This window comes from Dendroctonus ponderosae, unplaced genomic scaffold (genome assembly GCF_020466585.1).
Source record: "Dendroctonus ponderosae isolate FM_Combo_2020 unplaced genomic scaffold, Dpon_F_20191213v2 Dpon_F_20191213_8, whole genome shotgun sequence".
NCBI lineage: Eukaryota > Metazoa > Arthropoda > Insecta > Coleoptera > Curculionidae > Dendroctonus > Dendroctonus ponderosae.
The window spans coordinates 8052635-8075939 of record NW_026019016.1 but is presented as its reverse complement, the minus strand read 5'-3'; the positions used below and the strand labels follow the sequence as shown (position 1 = coordinate 8075939).

General features: G+C 32.2%; 1 protein-coding gene across 7 annotated transcripts in view; it reads right to left on the bottom strand.

Annotated features, from left to right (window-relative positions):
- LOC109534506 (collagen alpha-1(XVIII) chain) overlaps positions 1–23305 on the bottom strand; it is a 180217-nt gene that overhangs the window by 128571 nt on the left and 28341 nt on the right. Inside the window, exon 2 of one of the 7 annotated variants that reach the window (XM_048669109.1) lies at positions 9420–9748. The exons of the other annotated variants lie outside the window; for them this stretch is intronic. Within the exon in view, the coding sequence (XP_048525066.1) occupies positions 9420–9563 (144 nt within the window). The 5' untranslated portion in view covers positions 9564–9748. The remainder of the gene's footprint in view (positions 1–9419; positions 9749–23305) is intronic. 7 annotated transcript variants of the gene reach the window in all.

Sequence of the window (23305 nt, the reverse complement as noted above, 5' to 3'; positions counted from 1 at the left end):
AGTTGTACAGTTCTAAAAACTTCAATGTTATAAAAGTGTCCAAAAACAAAATTTAGTTTAAAACTTAGTGAAGTTTCTTGCGATATAGCTGCGAAAAGTAATAAAGTTAGTTGTAATAGCATGTCTTACTTCCAACTAAGTTTTAATTAGCTGCTTGAAAAAGAAGTACATTGGAAAGTTTTTGCTGTGAGCATAATTATTATTAAAAGTGATGTAAAAAGGAAACGAATTTTGAAAAATTGCACTTGTACATGGTGGTGAATGTAAAGTCTGTGGACAGAGTCAAATGTTAAATGGTTAAATTAGAACACTATATATAGCTTAATGGACGATCGATTTGATAGCAAATAAATTGCCAACAAACAAAAAATTAAAAATTGCATATATTAAAATTTTGATTCAGTACAGTCCTATACAACCGCCTCTTCTATTTTTTTTAATTCCAAGAACTTCTCAGCCTAAAAATGTTTTCGAGTTTTAAAAGCGTCCAAATTTTTCTGAATAAATGAATGTTGTAAGTGTCTATATTTCTATCCATAACCCAGATTTTCCTTAGCTTTTGTATTTAATCCAAATATTAATTTAATTGCCCTCAGTGTTTTATTGTTAAAAATGAAAAAATGAAAGAAGCATTTGTGAATTTTAGCCGACATTTATTTCATCTAGTCTATGTTAAAATAATTTCAAATTTTGACGCTTTGAACATTTTTTTTCTCAAGGCTCTTTCTGTTCTTCCTTTCTACTTCTTCTCTATCTGTTTCGCTACTTCAACATGTCCATCACGTACTTTTGCCATTTCAAATATATTATGTACTGTGTTTTCAATTTCTAATATTCGACCTATTAGCAGCAGTACGGACTTTGACCAAAAACTCAAAAAAAACACCATAAGTGGAACTTTTGTAACATCTATCAACTCTAAATGCCGCTTGGGTATATGAGCGCCATAATTTTAGAGCGATGTTCTTTCCACACCGTTAAAGTATAACTTACAGGGCTGTTAAAAGTTAAATGAACCCGTGAGTTTACAGGATTTTCTTGCGATTTGTTGATATGACCATGTATTGTTCCCACAAAATGTTTTTTTTGAAAAACGTAACTGCTTTGTTCTGAAGAAAACACTTGCAATATCAGTAGCTACATAAAAATGGGGTTTCTTCTCTCTTTGCATTGAATTGTTTACGGTTCATGTTAAAATAAGATACAAGTGCGTTTTAAATTAGGCTGGTCATTCATGGAACATTTTTATTCGTTGCTCGAAGCTAGTGATGAATAGTTTAGTGATTACATTTTTTCTAAAATGTAATGCGTTGACCGATGTACAAAATTCAATTAAAAAAATGTAAAAAATTTACATTTTAGAACTTCACTCGGACTTACTGAGGTTTTCTGAATAAATTTGGCTCTAAAATTTCACCTTTGCTGCAATATTAATGTGTTTCTAAAACACAGTGCTGAATATGCGGGTCATACTAAATTGTGGCAACGAGTCAGCCAAGTGGATTAGCATTAAAACCCCTTTACATATTAGCAGCTTATGTTTAGCTATAAACGGGCAAAATGGATATCATACACTCGGATGCTCAGAGTGTTGAAGTAATTAGGTATCTAGGTGTCCTTTTCGTGTCTTGGGACCAAAGTTAGCAACGCGTTTTACATAAATCAAGCTGAATTGTTGAAAAGAGCTTTCACACGCCTAAACTGCGCCTTTAACTGAACCACTCTTTTGTAGAGGATTGAAGACTGCAGTACGATTCATTAGAACTTGTTTTCAGTTATATTGTTTTAAATTTCAATTTGTCTGTTTACACAACTAAATGTGTTGCAACACAATATAGCTAGATAAAATTTAGAACAGCTGCAAGCTTCTTGGTTAGTTTGCGGAGTTTTATATAACTCCGAATTAAAACTTGCGAGAAGCTCCAACGTTTAATTGCATCCGGCACTATTTCACGTAATCAAACTTAAATTGTAAAGTTTCCTCAAAATATTCCGGAGATTGGTTTCAAACTTATTGTAAACATCGCCTAAGGTATTAGAATGCTTCGACCAAAATTTACTTTCCATTTAAAGGAAACGCAAAATTCATAGTAAATTTCAATTTACAATTTGGTATGCCCTGAAGCTGCTCAAAATCAATTTGCCTTTGCACCATAATTAATTCCTTGTGATTTCCTTTTTCGGTAAAGGAAAATCAACCAAAAGAGCTGCAGCTGCTAGAAAATGCTTTGTTTTCTTCATAGAACAGGAAAATGTGAAGTTTCTCATACTGCCTGTAAAATAATGCATATTGTAAAGCTAAATGCGAATCCTATTTCAATTAAATTTAAATCCACTTGAATTATTTACATTTCTTGTTCACATTTTTATTATACTATTTTCCAAATGGAATTCCGACGCTCGGCTCATGTGCCATATATTTACTGCATACACAGAAAGGTTGTTATTATAAAATTTGGAATAACATAAATGAATAACAAAAACAGTAGAACAGCTATTTAAAATTATTAATAAAACGGTGCGATTTTAATTAATTTAGCTAAATACTAAATTTATATTTTTAAGACTCAACGCCATAAAAATAAATATCTTGCAAAAACATTATGTATTGAAATGTTCTTAGGTGACATATAACATATACAAAATAATCAGTTTCTTGCATGGCTTTATGTAAGCTGTTGCTAGAAATGATGGCAAATTGCAATTGTATCGATATTTATCATAAAATTTAAGATGGCTTACTATTTTACAGGTGTTCCAGATAGCGTGGGCTTCTGGCCACATTTTGGTAAGTAAAATCAACATGAAACTTTCCCCGATAAATAACATAAGAAATAACGTTATTGAAAACTTTCGGCTGTACGTTCTTTCAAAATTGATATACATCGGTCTTTCCAACAAATGGTTAAAGGGCGCTTAATAAAATCGACAAATCAATCGCGTTTTCTTCGGAGGTTTAAATGAAATAATTACGCTTTTTTTGATGATTGGATTATACTTATTAGGTAGGAATTGTTATTGTGTTTGTTTCTGGCCTAAGTAAGATTTCCGTTTAGCTTTCACTGAAAAATTCGGACAATTTTGTATTCTTCTCGACAAATAAACACAGTTTTCTGCTTTTTTGGATATAGACTTCGAATTTCAATGGTGACGCAATAAAAAATGGGTATTTACGCAGCGGAGGCGAAACCAAATTTACGTAAAGCTGAAAGGACTATCGCAGAGAAAAGATCTTTACAATTGGTATAACCAAAATAAATATATGATAAATAATTCGGTAGATTGCGGTTACATCTGATGCTTTCGCATTTGCTCAGAAATGTTCATCATCTCGTGAACTAAATTTGGCAATAAGATAATAAGCACTTAATATACTATAATTATAACGTAAAAATGTGTTACGTAATTATGTAAAACTGTTTTGTTAATGTTTACTTTTTGAGTTTGAATAAGAAATGGAGTAATTTTTCATTTACATTTAAGTCAACATTTTTGCCACAGTTGTAAGCTACTCTTTATAACTTCTACACAAGAAATCATCGAATTAAATAAATATATTTAATTATTGATACTAACCACAAAACTGAAATGTCCATTTTAGCCTTTACGTTTCTGGTATAAAATGTTTTTTAACTTATTCAAAGTCATGATAACTTAGACTAATTGTTGCGGAGTCAGTAAATTGAAAGAGCTCCGTTTTCTTGTAATAACATGTAAAATACTACGTTCTATAAAATAACACATTTATGAGCCAATCATAGTTAAATTAAATATAAATTCGAAAACGTTTCTTTAAATTTGTAATAAAATATTTGGGATTAATTGGCCATATACTACAAAAATATTTGAAAACATATTTCGGAATTGTCGAAAAGTTGAACTGAATATATATTTATAATAATTAGGTTTATGATAATTAGGGCTTTCAATTTGATTAATCGTTAGAGATTTTCCAAATTGACAATTTGATATAAATAAACAGATACATATTAAAGGTTTTTGGTAATAATAGTTCTTCGATTCTCAGATGATTTAATCGGATTTCATATTCATACATGGACATTTCGCTAATGGAAAGGATTTTCGACATAATAGACTTGCATTCGTCCGAGCTCAGTGATTAAACGGAATGATGTGTATCAAATACAATAGCGGTACTAGTTTACACTACCAAATTCAAAATGCGATAAATTTTGTTGACGAATTAATAGTTTCCCAAAGTTGGACGTAACAGCAATGAATTCGAATAATCGATTTTGTAGTACCCATTCCTTTAAACAAAATGGGCTTATTCTCAAGCAACTGCGCATTAATTTATCGCTCAAAATTGTGGTTGTAAATCTTTCCATGAAATGCTGTTGAAATTAAGTGAAATAAAATATCAAGATATTAGAGTTATGGTTTGCTAATTTTCTTTTCGAATGATTAATATTTTCTTTTAGAGTTCGGCATCAAATATTAGCCGGATTTTTTATTAGACTTTCTCAAATTCAACTTATCTTTAGCGGTATTGACTTGGTAAATAACTTCAAACGGTATTTGGCCGGCTTCCCGCGGAACGTGTTCGGAATGATTTAGATTTCGATATAATATGGCCATTAAATCTTCGTAAATTAAATAAATGCGCAAGTGTTGGACAGTGTATACAAAAGAGGTAAATTAGAGCTCTAATTTCAATAAATGTCAATGTTAATGAGCTGTTCAAATTTATTATACACATTGTTGGAATTTCATAACTTTCGGCTTTGAATTGGCACCTGATCCATTTACGTTCCAACGGACTGATAGTAGAAAGCAGTTTGCCCGAGTTATCAATATAGCAAACTTCTGGAAAATAGAAAGGAAAAGACATTCAATATTGAATATCACTTGAATTAAGTGTACGTTTTACTGCCGAAGCGTTCGTATTCAAACATAGTATAACTTCCGAATTTCTAAATTATTGTCCTGGATTGATGCTGGATCCGTGACGAAACGATATTTACGCGAGTCAGATACAATGGTCTGGTTTCCAGTGTGCTAAATTCGACACACGATACTCGTTGGAAAGTGTTAATTGTGTCGCTAAGTTGGACACAAAGAGAGCGAATCTGAATAGCTGCATTTGCAAATGGGATTCTTTCCCATGTGAAACTCAACTGATTGTAGCTTGTCAGTTTGAATAAAACTACGGTTGCAGTGAAATATGCGGAGAACTACACATAAAGAAACAAAAAACATTTTACTACACAATTGATAAAAGCAAGTCTAAATAATGTCTTCCTATCATGCTCAGCGATGACAGTTTTTGCTTGCGAGTTTAGGAATAAAGATAAACATGCAGCCCATTTTGAAAAAAATTAAAATTACAAGTCTGTAAGCGATTAAATACATATATCGGACGCTACCGCTAAAAATTACATCTAAAATTTTCTTTTATGTAAAATTCCTTAAACATTGTACATCGTATCTATATAGATTTAAAGTACATCCATAATAATAAATGTCAAGAGTATTATACAAAACGGTCGAAACTTCGTGCACAGTAATATCACGCTCAAAACATTAAACTATGCTAAAATTAATTGAAATGCGAACTTACTTAATTGTATACAAAATGCACTTTCAGTTGAATTTGGAAGATTCTCTCATTTTCCGTCTGGAATTTGTTTGTAGCAAACCGCTTCATGCAACCTAATAATCTTTCAGCCTATATTTCGTCTTGTAAAAAATAATCATGTTTTTGTTAGCTGTTTATTTCATTCCATGTCATTACAGCATTATTATACAGGGTATTCAGTAAATAAGTTAAAATATTTTAACAGCTGGTTCTCCTAGCCATTTAAGAGTGGTGTCTTACTGAGAATTTTCTAAATTTGATGTCTCATTTTTGAGATATTTGATCTCCAAAATGGCGAAAAATATTGGTTTTTGTTATTTTACAACGGCTAAACATAGAAACTTAAATTTTGGTATATATTCTAAGCTATACTTAATCTAAAACTAAAACCGTTGCACGTCATCAACCGGCAAACTGACCCTGTTGACAAGTTGTCATGAAAATCTTTTGTGAGAGTGAAATATTCAGCATTTATTCTGACAAACTAACCAAACCAAGCACTATTCGATTTAATCAAACGTCAACCTGACAACACAGTAATTAATGTGGAAGATGCAATTTTTGTACTGTTATTTTACTATTAGCGATTATTATTGACCTAAAATTAATTCAATAATCCCTTATCAGAAACAAAAGATTTTCATCACAACTTGGCAACAGGCTCAGTTTGACGGTTGAAGACGTGCAACGGTTTTAGTTTTAGGTTAAGTATAATTGAGTGCCATTCCAGGGTAGTGTCTTGTAGTTCAGTTTACTTTTATAGAGGGTAGAAATGTGGAACCCTTACTTTTGTTCTGGTCACAACTTTTTTGTGTGCACCTAAACTTTTATCAGCATAATTTTTTTAATTACAATTAAATCGTTTCGGCTTGATCAAGACTTTCCAAGCCGTTGGATTGGGAGAGCTCAAGAAGCTCCTATAAACTCGCCTCCTAGATATGCCGATCTAAACGCGCTTGATTTTTACTTCTGGGGCCATTTAAAAAATACGGTGTATTCAACAGAAATGAATACAATCGAAGAACTTCAAGAAAGAATATTTAATATTTCTAACGAAATAAGAACTTCAGTGCAAACTTTACGGTCTGTAAATTTTAATTTTATTAAAAGACTGCGATTATGCCAAGACTGTCAAAGTGACCAATTTTAACAGCTGCAAAGTTAACATTGGAATGGTTATTTAAATTTAATTTTGTTTGTTTATATCGTTGCGCATATTGTTACCATGTTATTATTTAAGTAACATTTATTCAAACTTAATAATTGTAATCTGAACTAAAATATACAATTTCGAAAAATAATTTAGGTTGTTAGTAATCAGCTAATAATGCGTACCAAAATTATTATATGAAAACGTTATTAGATTTAAAAAAATTAACTTAATTACTTACACATTTTGAGAACGACAAAGAAAACGATTTTATTTTTTGCGGACAAACTAGTGGTCTTAGGAAAAAACAATAAGAGATAGAAAAGTTGGTAAATAACTTGTAGTAATTAACAAAATTATGTTGAAAAAAGTTTAAGTGCACACAAAAAAGTTCTGAACAAAACAAAAGTAGGGGTTCCACAATTCTACCCTGTATAAAAGCAAACTGAACCACAAAACACTATCATTAAATGGCACTCAATTAGCGTATAACGTTTATCAAAATTGTTTAACCTTTTTAAAGGAAAACAATAAAAACTAATATTTTCCGCCATTTTGGAAATCAAATATCTCAACAACGAAACTTCAACGTTAAAAAAAGACCCCCTGCTAAAATGGCTAGAAGAACAAGGCTGTTAAAATATTTTAATATATTTACGGAACACCCTGTATAAATATCATTGCATAGACAATTTAAGGGTCTTACCGAACCTGGAATAATGTAGAGGGTGTTTCATTTGAAGAAATGTAATTGCATCTATATATGTAAAACGATCACTCAATGAATCCGAATACTTGCACTTAAAAAAACTAAATAAAAATAATAAAAAATGTAAAATAAAATAAAAAGTAAACATGCCGTCTACCAGAATCATGGTGGGTTTTTGCACGAGAATACGGAATAAGGGTTCAGACGCGCATCAAAAGTTTGTTAGGCGTCAGTCCATAGAGGTGTTTATAAACCGAATAGTGCCTAACGCTTAAGGAATAAGGCTTAAGAAAGTGGCCCACTTTAAACTTTTATCTTATGCGTTACCCGTTATTCTAATGAGGTATGGGCAGTTTCTAAGATAAATGATGTTCCAATATCCCACGTGACCGTCAAACATCGTATTTACATTGTGTAGTGAGGCTAGAAAACTAAATTATTAAGCAAAAACGAGCTACAACTTTTTCAGTGGACGAATCCATTTTATTGCGTCATTGTACATTTTTTATATGAAGTAAGGTTTTATTGAAAAAAAAAGAAAATTTTTTAGGACAATGTTTTGAAAAAGCAACGAAAGGAAAAATAAACTATGTCTGTAAATCACTCATATACATATCATTTTCTAAGTGGTTTTGGGGCAAAATTATCCATTATCGTTTCAATAAAATTTTTTTGATTCTCTAAAATGCTTTGCATAAATCAATCTAAACCGAGTAAACTGGAAGCCCATTTTCCCAATTATGTGTCCCGATGTAAAGGCAACCGAGTTCTATTGATAAACTCAAAATGTTCAGAGCTAATTCAGTTTTTGCACAGACAACCTTTGACCAATTTTTTTTGTGCAGTCCGAACTGAATGCAAAACTGCCTAACATTTATATTTTACCTCAGCTAGGTGAATAATTTGATTCTTGGATCTAGATCATGACCTGTTATAAGCTTAAAACTACTTTCAACTAGAAATCTATCAATTTAAAAATAAAGGTTGGATTGGCACCAAAATAAATGTAGGTAGGTACTACGACTTAGCAGTCAGAGAAATGATCTTACTCACGTTCCTTCACCTGAAAATCCCTTGAGAATATAAAAAACGATACAAAACAAACCAGCTGCCAATAAGAATGAAGTCGTATCAATTTACCACTTTCGACTCAATATTGATGCAATAAAGTAAATAAAGTCCACGACAGCGATAATACGGCCCAATCCGATAAACGTTTTCCCCAGATATCTCATTATATTGAAACAGTAAAAGGTGAATGGGTCCTGGACAACCTTTGTGACTGCTGAGCATGTAAAATAGGAGAAATTGTTGCCGGAACAGCGGAAGCCAAACCCCAGGAGTGGTCAATTTCCGAGCAAAACGGAACAGTGGCTTAATGCCACTTGCATATCTCTAAATATATTTGTCGAAAATGATTGAAACTGTGCAGACGAACTGCACACGTTTCAATTGAATTGGTTTCGTTTATTTATCTTGATAATTGAATTTTATATGTAGTGTACAACGAAAATTCGACGTTTCATAGAACTACTTACACGCTTTCTTGGATATTAACTTTCATTCAATAATTCAATAAATTGTCCAATCGGTGATTTTTAACTTTCAGTGACGAAATACTTAACTCTTTATTAGAACATAGTTGAACTCTCTTGTTCAATTGATGTAACGCACATTTTTATTTTAATGGACGTCCAAATGTGAAATAAGCTCCTTGCTGTTGAGCAAAGTGGGGGTTGATTGAATTGTTTTCCAGATTTAACCTGGCAGACATATTTTCAGCTAAAGCCTCGCTACATAATTAAAGTGCCAATAAAGCATAATAAAATAAAGCAAGAATAGAAAGCATGGAGTTGGCATTAAAATAAATGCTTGTTTTTTAACGCTTTGTAATTTTAGAGTAGCGAACACTTCATTACTTATTAACCTGATACAAATCAGACCCAAAAAAATAGTCTTACCTGAAGTCGGGCAGGCATAGGCTCAGTAAAAACAGGACTAAACCAGCCGGCTAATGATCCAAGAGTCAAAGCACCAGCCAAAACCAGCGCTGTGAAGCACAGAGCAACCAGCAACCTGCTCTGACTCGATAATACCATCGCCATCTTGACACTGAATCGAACTATAGCAGTTCACATTGTAAATAAACACTTCTTTACACCACTAGGTTTCTAATAGTTTTCCGCGGCTTGGCATTGGTGAACTTTGCGTCATTTTTTGTCACACCGAGCTTACTTATTGAACAATCACTATGTGCAATTGTTCCGATTCCTATAATAACGTCACTGATCTAGAAGGATAGAATAACATAGAAACAAGACCCTATTCAGGTTTTTATGCTGTTATTTGATGACACCAATTTCAATCCGAAAATCCCATTTATTTCTAAATGCTTCAGAATTGTTTTTAACTGGGACAATCTAATAAGTGTTCATTCATCCATGATTACATGAATTTTGCCTAACTGATGTATGAGACTCAAGGGTCACAAATCTATAGATACATTTTGTACGGGTTCAGCTCGTCTATAAATGGAATCTGTTTAAATATTGTAAAGACAATACGAAGGTTGACTGTTATAAGGAAAAATGGCATTTTTTACTAATGGCAAATATTTTTTATGGGCAATCGGATAATGTATAACGTTCACAATGTAAATTTTCTCATATTTTCGAAATAAGTAGTTTTGGTTGAGGCGCTATTAGAAAAAGATGTTGTGTTTAACGAGTTTTCTTCTACATAGTTCCATTTTGCGTAAAAAAACTAAACATATTTTATTTTCTTCACAAATATCACACAATTTTAAAACTAATGCGTATAGTTAATATTTATTATTAATTATAATTTAGTGTCGTATACACCAATATACAGGGTGATGCGCAAAAGCGCCGAAAAGTTTTAGGGATAGTAGGAGACATCAATACACCACATCAATTTCTTTTTGCTGCTTATACTTATAGAATTCCTTGCAGTATTGCTAAATTTTTGGGCCTAAATTAATAAGGTAAAATCTGGCCTTAAGTTTTAACCAGTTTGACCGTGCTATTTTATCTCTAAAATTTTTGGAATAAAAATAATGAACAACATTGCTTTTTACTAGAAGTAACTAACTTGAATAATTTTACGTAAGCAATTCCATTTAAAAAAAAACTGTTAATAACACAGCATCTTATAACAATTTAATCTTCGAAACATTTTTGTGCATTTATTTTTGGTATCGAACTTGCGTGGCGGAAGGAAATTGAAAGTTTGAGTGAAACCAAGAGAAACGTTTAGTGAAATTAAAATAACAACTAGAAATTCTGCACAATTAAACATCTTTAAATTAGGGCATCTTTTTTTGGAAGTCTTTTAATAAAATTAATGTATTGACAAAGTTTCGGACTCCAATCGACTTCAATCGCTCTTAATCAACGATTTTTTTCATATAAATAGAACACAAAAGGCTCTGAAATATTTAAATCCATCGCCCACAATGCACAAATACAAAAATCGCTTAGTTATAAATTTTTCTGTACGCCTGTTAGCGATTTAGTAACGAACTGTCGGATAAAAATCGGTCGAATTTTGTGTTTAAATCATAATTGGAAAACTGATTCCTAGTCGTGCATTACAGTTAAAGTATCAACTGTCCGCAAAAAAACAATCGCCATACAATTAAAAAATATATCGCTTTAAAGTGCAAATTTACAGTGCTTCAATAAACAAACTGTTAAAATACAGATGAATATTCACTGGTCATTTACAAAGCAGGCACAAGATAATTTTAGTATAATTGGCAATTTTCACGGCCAAAATAACTCAAAACAATGGCTCAATTATGAAGCTATCGTTTTCTGGTTGTCTATCAGTCAACTGCTGTTTTTGTTATCAATGAGTTTCGGTTAGTTGCATTGGATAGTTTTCAGCTGAGTACTACGTGGATTTGCAAAACTGGAGCTAATGGCAGGAATTACTAATAATTTTACATAGTCGCCCTAGGAAGAGCTTCCATAAGGAACTATTTAATTATTTTTATAACCATAACTTTAGAAGATAAAAATTTAACAACTTTTCGCATCAGGTATCCAGCGGAACTTGGTTGACGTTTTATATCCTAATAGTTCTTTAAGTTTATCGCCCAACTAAGTTGAAAAGAAGGCCGTTGAATATCATAAAAAGTTTTTGATGCTGATCTCTCAGACGATTAGAACAAAAGTTTGCGGACTAACCTTGGAAACTTCTGACAGACATAACGATCATTTGAACTTGTCACGAATCAAGAAATTCGAGAATATCGATAAGCCGGGGATACGTCTGAAAGCTCTAAAGATAGCATCAAACTTTTAAAGCCAAGCTTTTAAGCCACATGATTATTACGCCACGGTTTTTTTCAATCAAAAGAGAAGTAGTTATGGGAAGGAAATTCTTTATTTCGTCAAAAAGTTTTACAATCAAATCCCGGAAGAGACGTTTTGTGGGGATTTACTTGGTTTTCAATATCATATTCGATTGGGCAATGCGTGTAAACATGATTATTGGAATGGAGATCTTCACTTAGACAAAATTTGATTTTCGTATTATTATTTCTGAAGGTTCCAGTTAACTCCGGGAGTATCGATTTTTTTGTGTGCAGAAAAGTCGAATTAAGTCGTAGAGCGGAAAGAACTGGCCGTCGTGTATTCATGTAAAAAAAGAAACAAGAGACGTTTTGCCGAACGCGTTTCCATTTCCACTAGACTGTGACTACGAAATTCGTGGTAAAAAGTGTTGAATTTTTTTCATAATCGAGACAATTGCCTGGAAAAAATCAGATTAAAAATACTAACATATCAAAGAGCTGATATGTTTTGGGAACAAAACAGTTTGATTTGCAGACGAGATCAAAGGAAAAAAAGCAAACTGTGGGTTTGCTAAAATCAAAATTAGTTGGAATACGAGTGTTTTTTCCGAATAATACCATTTTTAAGAAATATCAGTACCGGCAAGCCAGCCTTAATTAGTCTTAAGCATTATTAGCCTACCTAACATACATAAGAAATAACATACATTTTTTGAGTTCAGACCTAATGTTTAAAGTACACTTTATAAACCTGTTTTAAAACATGTCCATTTAGTTAAATAATTCGAATTACCATTTCGAGTATTAAATGCGAGTTATTAGTAATATATCGATTGTGAATTCAACTAGACCATTCACGAGCTTTCAAACGGGTATTGCACAAGCCAGTTTGGTTGAATTTTGAAAACAAAATATTTTATGTTTTCACAGGAAAAAATCAAGTTGCAGTCCACAGGAAAAAAAATTATATCTCTTGCATATTTAATAGCTCTGTGCCACTGTGAAGTGTGTTCTTCAGAGTACCGAATATGACCTTCTATAAAACAGTGTGGATCTCCTCCATACAATGACCCAAATTAAATGATTCAATTCAGAAAATCACATTCCCTTGTTCGTGTCATCGCAAAAACCTCTCGAATGGTTTGAAATTGACACCGATAAAACTTATTCATTTTTAATTCTTTTCAAGCCGATATGCGGGATAATTCTATTCTTCAATTCTTCATCTAGTCTTCGCTTATTTATTTTGCTTTAAGAGTGGAACAAGTATAGATATTTTAGGTATTAGCTCGGTTTTTGCCATCATATATTTTATTAAAAGCTGCAGTTGCGCTCAGGAAACCGCGATTTCCAGAGCCATCAATAAATATAATTACTACACATTCTCCTTTCTGAACATTTAAAGTTTTTAAAATATCATACTGTAAATTCGTGTGTTTGAGTAATACTTTATTTCTTTTTTTTCCTTCAAACTGAACTGAAATATCTGACATAGTTTAACTAGCTTAAATGAACCTATTTCGAATCAGTGAAAATTTGGTCACGTTTCGAAGACGCGTTATTTCGAGACACTGTGTAAAAATTATGTATTTCTGTAGTGCATCTAACTTTAATCATAACACAGCGTTCTTGATTGCTATTCAATTAAATCTTCATTTGGGGGCTCTGCTTTCCTCTTTTAGATGTAATCATATATATGAAATTGTGGGAGCTTGTTTTATAGATCAATTTGTCCCGAAAATTACTTCGCATTTTCCCCACGTTATTTCGTTTTATTTTCACTGTTTCATATCAAAATCAATCCTTCCTGTTCTCAATCTCCGCGATGTTTTAATTACTGCGCCATTGTGTGTCCGCTACAAGTAATACAAAAATATCACAATGAAAAATTTTATTTTCCTCGGTTCCAATTTCTCTTTTGGAGACAAAGGTTTTCTCAAAGAGATTAAAAGATAAAAATATCATAATTGTGCTTAATTATAGCAGACATTTTGAATAAGCTCCCCATTCGAGGGACGTGAATATGTAATTATTAACTGCTCATATACACCATGGAACAGTATTTCAGATCACCTTAATTCCATGTTCAGAGCTTACTTTTACTACCTATTAAATAAAATATAAATATATAGTGCTTTCGTTTCACCTCCGCGTTCAGCAGAGTAACGCAAACGAAAACATATAATGGGTTAAAATGTTAACGTTACAGTTTAAGTGAGAAGATGAAATATTGACTCAGCATTCCGGCATAGTACTCTTCAACAGACAATACTCTAAAACAACATTTCCCATTACCTGCTGTTCCTGATGTACCATAGATAAATCCAATTTTCACGTTCAAATATCACTCAATTTTATCTCTTGGAGTATTTACAAAATCCTGGCAATAAATAAGCTATCAGACGGTAAAGCGTTTTCAAGCATTTTATTGGTGCAGTAGAATGTTCTAAATCGATAACTGTAAATATTTAATACCTAAAAATATATTTGATGATGGCAGATCTGAGACTTGTAAATATTTGAACGAAGTGTGGGACTTCAACTTTTAACTTAAATGAAAAATGCTTATCTCATCTTAGTCGAAGCGAGTTGTTTTGCGAGCGCTACAAACGCTATGGAGCATTATTAATTTAACAGGTTAATGTCCAACTCAATTGACTAAATCACGTGCTTCCAACCATATTGGCAACATGACCATCCATTGACGCCAAGCTCATTCTCAACAATTCAGCTCAAGTTTAGTATTGCTGATAGTACGGTTTGATTGATAAAGTATCTACATATATGTGAGAAATGAGATGATTGAATGAAAATGAGATTTTTAAGTTTTCGGTTCTCCGTGTTTCAATAAACTACGATAACTGATAGAGTGAGTTTCTAGATATAAAATCGATTTTGGCGCTAGCACTTGAAAAATGAAAAATTGTTAGTGTAATGAATGGTGGAGCATGAATGGTTGAACTTCGTAATTAATCGAAGACTCTTTCAATAGTTGTTGAAGTTGCTTAAAAATTTGAAAGATGTAACTTTCAAATGGACTTGAAGGGGATAACTCGCATTGAGTGTAATGAGATTTTCAGCAATAGAAAGTAAAATTTTATGCTTATATAAATTAATGTGCAGGTTGGCTGCACATTAATTTTTTTTAGACAGACTTTTTTGCTTTTACATAATATTTTGTTAAATGTGTTTATTTCATCTCAATAACATATTTTAAAATATATTCGCAGTTAAATATTTTGAACTGTTTTGTTTACTGTAGTGGACAGTTGCAATATTTTTGTGCACTTATCTTGTGATTTAAACATTTGTCTCTACTCTAGCTTTTACTACTATGTCAGCAAATTTTCAATAAAATGTACGCATTTTGATTTAACAAGCCGCTCACGTCCTGAATATTACAGCTATAATAATAGTAATTATCCAACTGGTTTATGCACTTATAGTAACCGCCTCTAGTAATATGAGTGGCAGTCTATACCCCTTTGTAACTTAACGCTGCATGTATTTGCCATCTATTGATTTCGATTTCAATTGACTGTAATTACCTTATAAAGTGTATCTGACAATAAATATTTATTAAGTGTATATTGAGCGTGCATAACGTCCAAGGGATACCGGATGTTTTAGTTTTAATATTATTTTACAAATCCACAAAATGCTTTTTTAAAACTACCCGAAAGCTTAGCAAGAGGAGAGCTATTTGCAGACAATAATCTGGTCTGTTGTTAATTACAATATTAGTAACATTATAGCCATCCGTCTGGTGTTGGGTGAATATAGAACAGTTTTATACATCATTGATTTTGGTCTTTGATAATATCGAGAAACAAGAAGTTCTTTATTTCGTTTATTCTAATATTTACTATTATTCTAATATTACTATCTTCATTTCGTGCCGTCTCCTATCGGAGGTTGTATACCATTACTGCTATTCATACTCTATTTGCCGCTATTCTGAAACGTTCTATTGAGCTACAACCACACTTCCAACCATGAAATTCTTCTTCTAGCAATGCTCCTTCTTTCCTTTATTTTTCCTTGCATGATCAATCTAAGCATCTCATATCGCTGTCCTTCATTATATGCCCCAGGTATTGTAATTGTCTTGCATTTATGGTGTTAATTACTTCACATTTTTTATCGATTTCTCTAAGTAGATTTATGTTTGTTTTTCGTTCTGTCCTTAATATTCTAAGTATGCGATAAGATAACACCGCATTTCGAACGACTGCAGTTTCAGTCTTCCAATCCATAAAACAGTACTGCAAACACATGACACCTTAATGTTCTCACTTTTAGTTCTATTGTTATTAATCTCACAGACAGATTTCTTGCTGTTCCTATTCGATCTGCTTCGTTCTGATTTCTGTTGTTTGGTCGTTCTTTCTTGTAATCCAGGTGCCCAGGATTTCGTATTTTTAAACCCTTTCTATTTGTTGGTTTCATAAATTTATGTTTGAATTCTTCGTTATTATCATATATTTGGTCTTTTTATGTTTATTTTCAGTCCATGCTCTTCACAAAATGTACCAGTTCTGTATACTTAATAGTCTTTGGAGTTTTTTAGCAAAGCTTGCTATAGTCGCTGTGTCGTCCGCGAATCTCATATAGTTTATAATCTTTTCGTTTGCCATTGTTCTTTCATTTACATTCGTTATACTTTGCCATTCTCATTTTTCCAATTTTGCCGCCAGCCGCTATATGGTGATGAGGTAAATGTTGTCCCCGTTTGCTACTTATATTATCGGTAAAGTTCTTCAAACTGTCCCCCGAGGTACTCTTCACTCACACTAGAACATTTTTTGTGTTATTTCTTCAGTCTTTAGGAATATTTCTGCATGCACCCAGTTTAATGCTAAAATTCCTCTTTTAAAGTTGAAATAATTATTTTTGTTTCAAGCGCGTGACAAAACCAATTTAACGCTGAAGTAACAACGAATTAAGATAATAATAGTTGCTCGACAAAGGGATAGTTTAATTTTTGCGGTTGTGTTTCTTGGTAAATGGGCATTGTTGTACATATTAATGCTCTAAACATACACATACAAGGGCCTAGCCAATTCAATGGAGAGGGATTCTTCGACAGCTTCCGAATATGCTCCGAAAAAGTCCCTGAAGTAAAGTTTAGACAAGTTTGAATAAGTAGGAAATTCTTCTCTGCTTACACTGTAAATCTAGAGTTAACAGGCTGAAAAACGATGCCACGTACGTCGAAGCTACGTCCAACGAAGACAAATCTTCATATGATATGTATACTTCATACGGAGGACAAAATAAAACAACTCTTTCACGTAACTGCTGTTTTCTCTGGTAAAAATAATTGAGATTAAGTTTTCATTAGAATCATCATTGTTGTTACCCGATAATACACTTCTTAAGTTTAGAAACACCAGTGTTTTGACAATATGTGAACAGATCGTGCGAGTGGACAATTTTTGTTATTTGATATAGACCTTATGTTCATGTTTCGGTAATACGATTGAACCGCTGATTAAATTCTGAAATGAAACAAAAATACGACCCGTTCCATCTGAAAATCCACGCCACCATGAAAAGTCCAAACGTTCGGGCTGAAAATGAAATAATTGTATTCGTTCAGCTTTTCAACAATTAATTTCTTTTTCAAGGTTCTCAGGAAGAAGCGAATAAAGTCGTTAGGAATTTTCTATAAAATAATTATGTTTTTTGCATAGAAAAAAACCGTCAAATTTCATATACATATCATAATAACCAAATGTTGGGGTGTAAACGCCCAATACAGATCTTGTTTAATGTGCAAAGCAGAATAGTCATCTGCAACAAAAGTTCCATCGTATGTGCTACATACATTCAACTCTAGTGAATCTATCTTTTCAAGAGAAATATTTCTTATAGGAAAGACAATACTGTAGGCTTAGGCTATACTCGTGGGGTGAAATCCGGAGACTTTGAAATTAGACAAATCAGAAACGTGCGCTTTGAATCTGGAATGGTCGCGAACAATGGAAAGCTTATAACGGACTCTCTATGTCTTTTACGTATGGAATCCCGGTTCTTGTTGGAAGACTGGCGGGAATTATTTTATGTGGAATCGCATGACATGTCGCCTTTATTTTTGGCGCCAGCTTACTGTTTTATTTATGTTAAAGTGGCATTTTGTTTTTTTATAGATATATGTTAGTATTAGTATTGTTATTATGTTTCAATTTTTTGGTCTCCAAACTGCAAGGGCATGACCAACTAATTTTGAGGCTAGGCTTCCCCTTTCTCTGAAACTTCTTACCCATCTCAAGACGGAATTTCTTGTTGAAACTATAGCACGCGCAAACAAATTAAATTCCTAACGGACTTAGAGAAACCGATTTAACAGCAAACATCCAATAGCTCTTCAATTAGTTTGCCAGTTTTCTAACGTTTTCTAGTGTAAGCAACGGCTCCTCAAGTGTCGTCTGCAGCAATATGTCTTAATATATTCGATATGAGTTGCATTACATTCGATTTTGTGCAAAATATTGCACAAGTTCCAAAAGCAGCATAAACGGATAAACGGAACTTTTATGCCAAACTTTGCCACCAAAAGTACAAAAATGCATTGGAAGAACCTATCCGTCTGCAGAAAATAAGCGAACATATTTGGGCGCTGAATTGAATTAATAGAAAAACATGGAATGCTTTAAATACATTAAATAATTCTTCGAGATTCATTACAATTATTTATTTCTAATTGTTTGTTTCTGCTAATCAATCAAATACTATTCGATACACTTCAGAATTTGAATGTTTATCTATTTTTTATTAATCTGACTTTGAATCTTATGAGTTAATATAATGAGTTTGTAATTTAATTAGGTTCTTGGACTTTCAGATTCAAATTAATGTTTGATCAGCATTAGCCCTGATGCAAAACGTACAAAAATACAATTTTTGTTTAGTACCTTTTAGAATGAACACTGAAGAAGACTCGTGATTCACGTAGCTAGTTTATGTTCTAATATTTTTTTTGCATTATTCTGAGTAAACTTCAGAAGAATTTAAATTGGATCTCAGTTAGGACAGGTCACAATGTTCCTTGACTTATATTTAAATTTTACTTTGTTAATTATTACTCTTTGTGACTAAACTCATTCTTTTTGGCTTTAAGTATGCCACTATTTGGGACAATATAAAATTGCCTTCGTGCTTCGAATAAATTACTGCGACCTTCTCAGGGACTTGAACTTGATTATTCCACAAGCTTAGCATGCCACCTATAAAAGCCCAGGAAATCTGTCATAATTTGGCCTTATTAAAACACCAATGAATAGTTTCGGCAACGTGAACTATTCTTGGCAATTTTTCCGTACACAAGCTTTATTACATTGTTGATGGCAGCAAACGTATAGTTAATTTTTGCGGATAAATATTCATGGCACACGAGCGCAACTTTGAAATTTATTTCAATGTAGCTAAAATATGGTGCCGCTGGCTATTATTCAAATTTTATTTAACTAAACGTTAAATTGAATTTGTTTGCGGAATTTTATATTCAGACAATATAGGCGTTTTTTTATAAAATTGTTTTGGTTAACTACACTCTATGCAATTTTAATGAGGCAACAAATATCAATTTAGAACCCAACAAAAACAATATTGGATATTTTTACTGATAAATCAAGGCATATGTGAAAATCTAGATATTTCTGACAAGGGTGAGGAAGAAGTTAATTTAAATCATTGATTAAATTGTCAGTTTCCTAGAGAACTGCCGCAGAAAATACTTTTAACATTTAAATTGCCCTTTCTGTAACTATTTAATTTTTATGAAGACATTTGCTGTTCAACAAAACATTTTTAAATTTCTTTACAAATAGGATTTTCAAGTTTTAAAAAACTTCACTGTAAATAGCTGCAAATATTATATTTAATATTCAGGAATAAACTTTTCATAGATATTTGTTATATATTTAATCGGAATCAACATACAGATCTTCCACCAATTTGTATATGAGCGACACTGACTTTTGGTTTATAAGTTGAATTTATTAGCAATATGTCCTGTTTGCAGCCATCTGGACCAAATTTATAACAAAACTTTGGACGTACGATTAGCGTACACATTTCAGAATGATTTCTTAATTAATAGTTAATCTCCCAAATATTACGTGTGCCGCCGCCTGTCCGCTGTTTCATAACTTTTTAATTATGTAACTTTTCAGTCTCGAGCACCAAAGGCGCTTGGCCAATTTTAAAATTATTTTTAAATATACAAATCTGCTTTTGTTCATATTGAAATGGCAAAATAGCCTCTGATAAAGACCGCAAGATTAACAAAATATTCCTAAATTTCAAGAAACTGTCGCATTAAAGGATCATGTTTAACGCCGTGAATATATTTAAAACAAAGACCTTTTCTTACAACTTCTGCTGAAACATGTAAGTAGGCAGTTTAATAATGTTTCGTGCTAGCTACTAATAAACAAATTACTACGCCAATATAACCTCAAAGTGGGCTGAACCCTGAATGCAGCAAAAACGTTGGCGTTTCGAATATAATTTGAACTTACCAAAAGGAAGCTTAATTGAAACACTATTGAAAACTTCCGTGCTAAAATACGTGACAGTTTCGATAATTTTTGTTTTATTACCTTACGGTTGCAAACAAAACTATTGTTATTTTTTTGCAGACAAATTTAAAATTCACCGCTCACGAATACAATGTTAAAATTAATCTGAATGCCATAAAAATATGTTGCTGTTGGCTATTAATGAAATTTTATTTCGCTGGCTTTTGCTCTACTTTTACGTTTAGACAATAGCTACGTGATTCGTTTTTGAAAATGCATTTTAGGTTCCATGTCAAAGCTTTTGGTATAATTGCATAAAATATTTCAACTTCGATTCAATTTCAATTATTCAAAAAAATATTCGAACTGAGTCAAATTAATTGAGCACCACGCTAATTTTGCTCTGAATTTCAGCTTTATTTAAAAAGTTTTGAAAATATACTATTTTTTTATCGCAAAAGCAAATATTAATAAAATTTTTTATCCTGTAAATTATCAACAGCAATAAAGATTTTTATCAAATATTTTTTGGCATCGCTTAGGTACAGTTCTATCCCTTTCGGCTTTAAATTTCTCTCGACTGTGACTTCAAATGTGCCCACAATAGATTGAAAAATTCGCTTTTTGTAGTTCAACAAATTTACTGCACTTGCAAGTTTCTATTAAACTACATTCCAAGGTAATTCAACGGTAGCTTGAAAAACCATTAACGTAGAAAAATATTGCTACTAAAAATTGATAAAAATAAGATGATCGCAACTGAACAACTTATTGGTCAGGTCGTGTTGGCAGCAGTAGTCATAACCACCGATTAAGACTAAAACGAGTTTTATCGGAAAAAAGTACATGCAAAATCATGCAAGACTATTTCGGTTTTGTAGGTAGATTTGCGTTCATTTCGAACTTTTAAAACTACTCCATATCAAGTGATAGTTGTCAAAGGACCACATCTAGAACGCTCTGTCGATTTGCCATTTTACCTCAAAAACTTTTCCTTTTAACATGAAACCGTACCAATTTTACGCGCACAATAATTATTTTTAATACCGTACATTTGTTGCCTTACGAAAAATGAGCAAGTTTCTACGTAATAACAATGAGAAAACTCTCGTTTGCAGGCATAACTCAACAGCAAATTCGCATCTACAAAATGTTGTTAGCAACATTTTTGAATATATCGTACTTATTCTGTACTCCCTAAATACTACCGGAAAATACACCGAGAGAAATTCAGTGAAGATTGCCTTACATTCTGCGCAAAGTTTTCAATAAAATAATATTCTCTAACATCCAGAAAGTGCAATTCATATTTGGTGCTTATCTGAAACAAGCATCTAAATTGTTAATTTAAATAATCAACCGAAACCAACTCAACCTCACCAAAGTTGTCACAGTCTAGCGTAAGATATTTAAAAATTATACCTTTCCAATATTCGGCAGCCCAGTTTCTAAAAACGTGCCTCTACTAGATCCACATTCTGGTTTAACCCATTATCCAAATGTTATGGAAATAGACTACCTTAAGTGAATTGATTACAATAACAGATAATTTTCATACGCTAAATCATCAATTGAAAACATACACTATTCACTAGTGGGTTTAGCAGCACGTCTAAAGTTTTGTTTCAACGTGCAGCAGTTTGGAAGCTAAATGCTTAGATTTTATTAGCCATATAGAAACGCTCCATGGTTTTAGTTTCGAATTTAATGGTATGTCGATAATCTTGAAGTACAGCCGCTGTGTTTTACACAATGGATCTGTAAAAGCTGAATTTTGGTATTTGGAGATACCCGTTAAAGTGTTTAATAAACTATTCGGATGCTTTTCAGTTTAAGCAAGACATAATCAATGTAGTTGAGCAAAACTTGCCGGTGCGAGCTACTGTATGTCGTTCGCATTAATCAAACTTTTCAATTATAAATTTGTGCTTGAGTTTGAGAAATGCCTTTTCTCTTACGTTGAGAAAATTTATAGCGTGATTGAAAATCGACGTTGTTTGTCTGAGAGCAAAAATATCTTCAATTGGTACACAAAAAATTATGATACTGATTAGATCGATTAATTTGAAGTTACTTATTTTAAGAGTTTTTCTCATGACGATCCCGAATTTATATCGGAATTGGTGTAGAATGAAAATGAAATCTCTGATGCGGATAAATTTTTCGTAAAGTTGAAGCAACTATTTAGAGTCTCTCAAGGTAAAGTGTTTATATGTTCGACATTGTTACGAATTTTAAGCTTTTGTTAACGATATAACTGCTAACCGTATAATGAAACATTATAGACGTTTTAATTCTCTATCGACACGCCACTTTTCCAAATATAGACAAATTTCCAAAAGTTTTAGAGCGTGATTGAGCTTTTGTATTGAAATAATTAGGTATATTTATCGCCCACGAATGGGTCTTTGAACATTCTCAAAATAATGGTTTTAAATATTTTTGATTCGGAATTGTATATATTGGCACAAATTTGAATCGGACTCTCAAACTCATCTCCATTTTGAATCTCCCGATAGAACTGATAAAGTCTCGGTGGCAAATTCATTTATCTTAATAACACCAACATTTCCTGATTGGCAAAAACATAATTGCAGAAATATTCAGTAGATTACTTTTATAACCAATAACTGACTTTCCTTCAATATAAATTTTTTTTTTCTTCACATTTAAGTGAATCTTCTTCTTCTAGCCGTTCTCCGTCCAGAATTGGACATAGGATTCCCTTAGTTCTTTCCATTTTGTTCTATTCTGAGCGATTCTCATCTCATTTATAAGTGAATCGATCCATTAAAATTAACCTATTCCTATTTAAATTATATAAAAAATTAAAATACAAACTTTTTAAAACGACTGAAGAAATTATTTACTTTCAATTTCAATTAATAATCAATTCCTAGTAGCATATAATATATTCGATTTTTTTAAAGCCGCTCTGTAGATCAATGCAATTGTTCGCTTTCTCTTAACTTAGCTCTAATGATTTTTTATTAAAATTCCT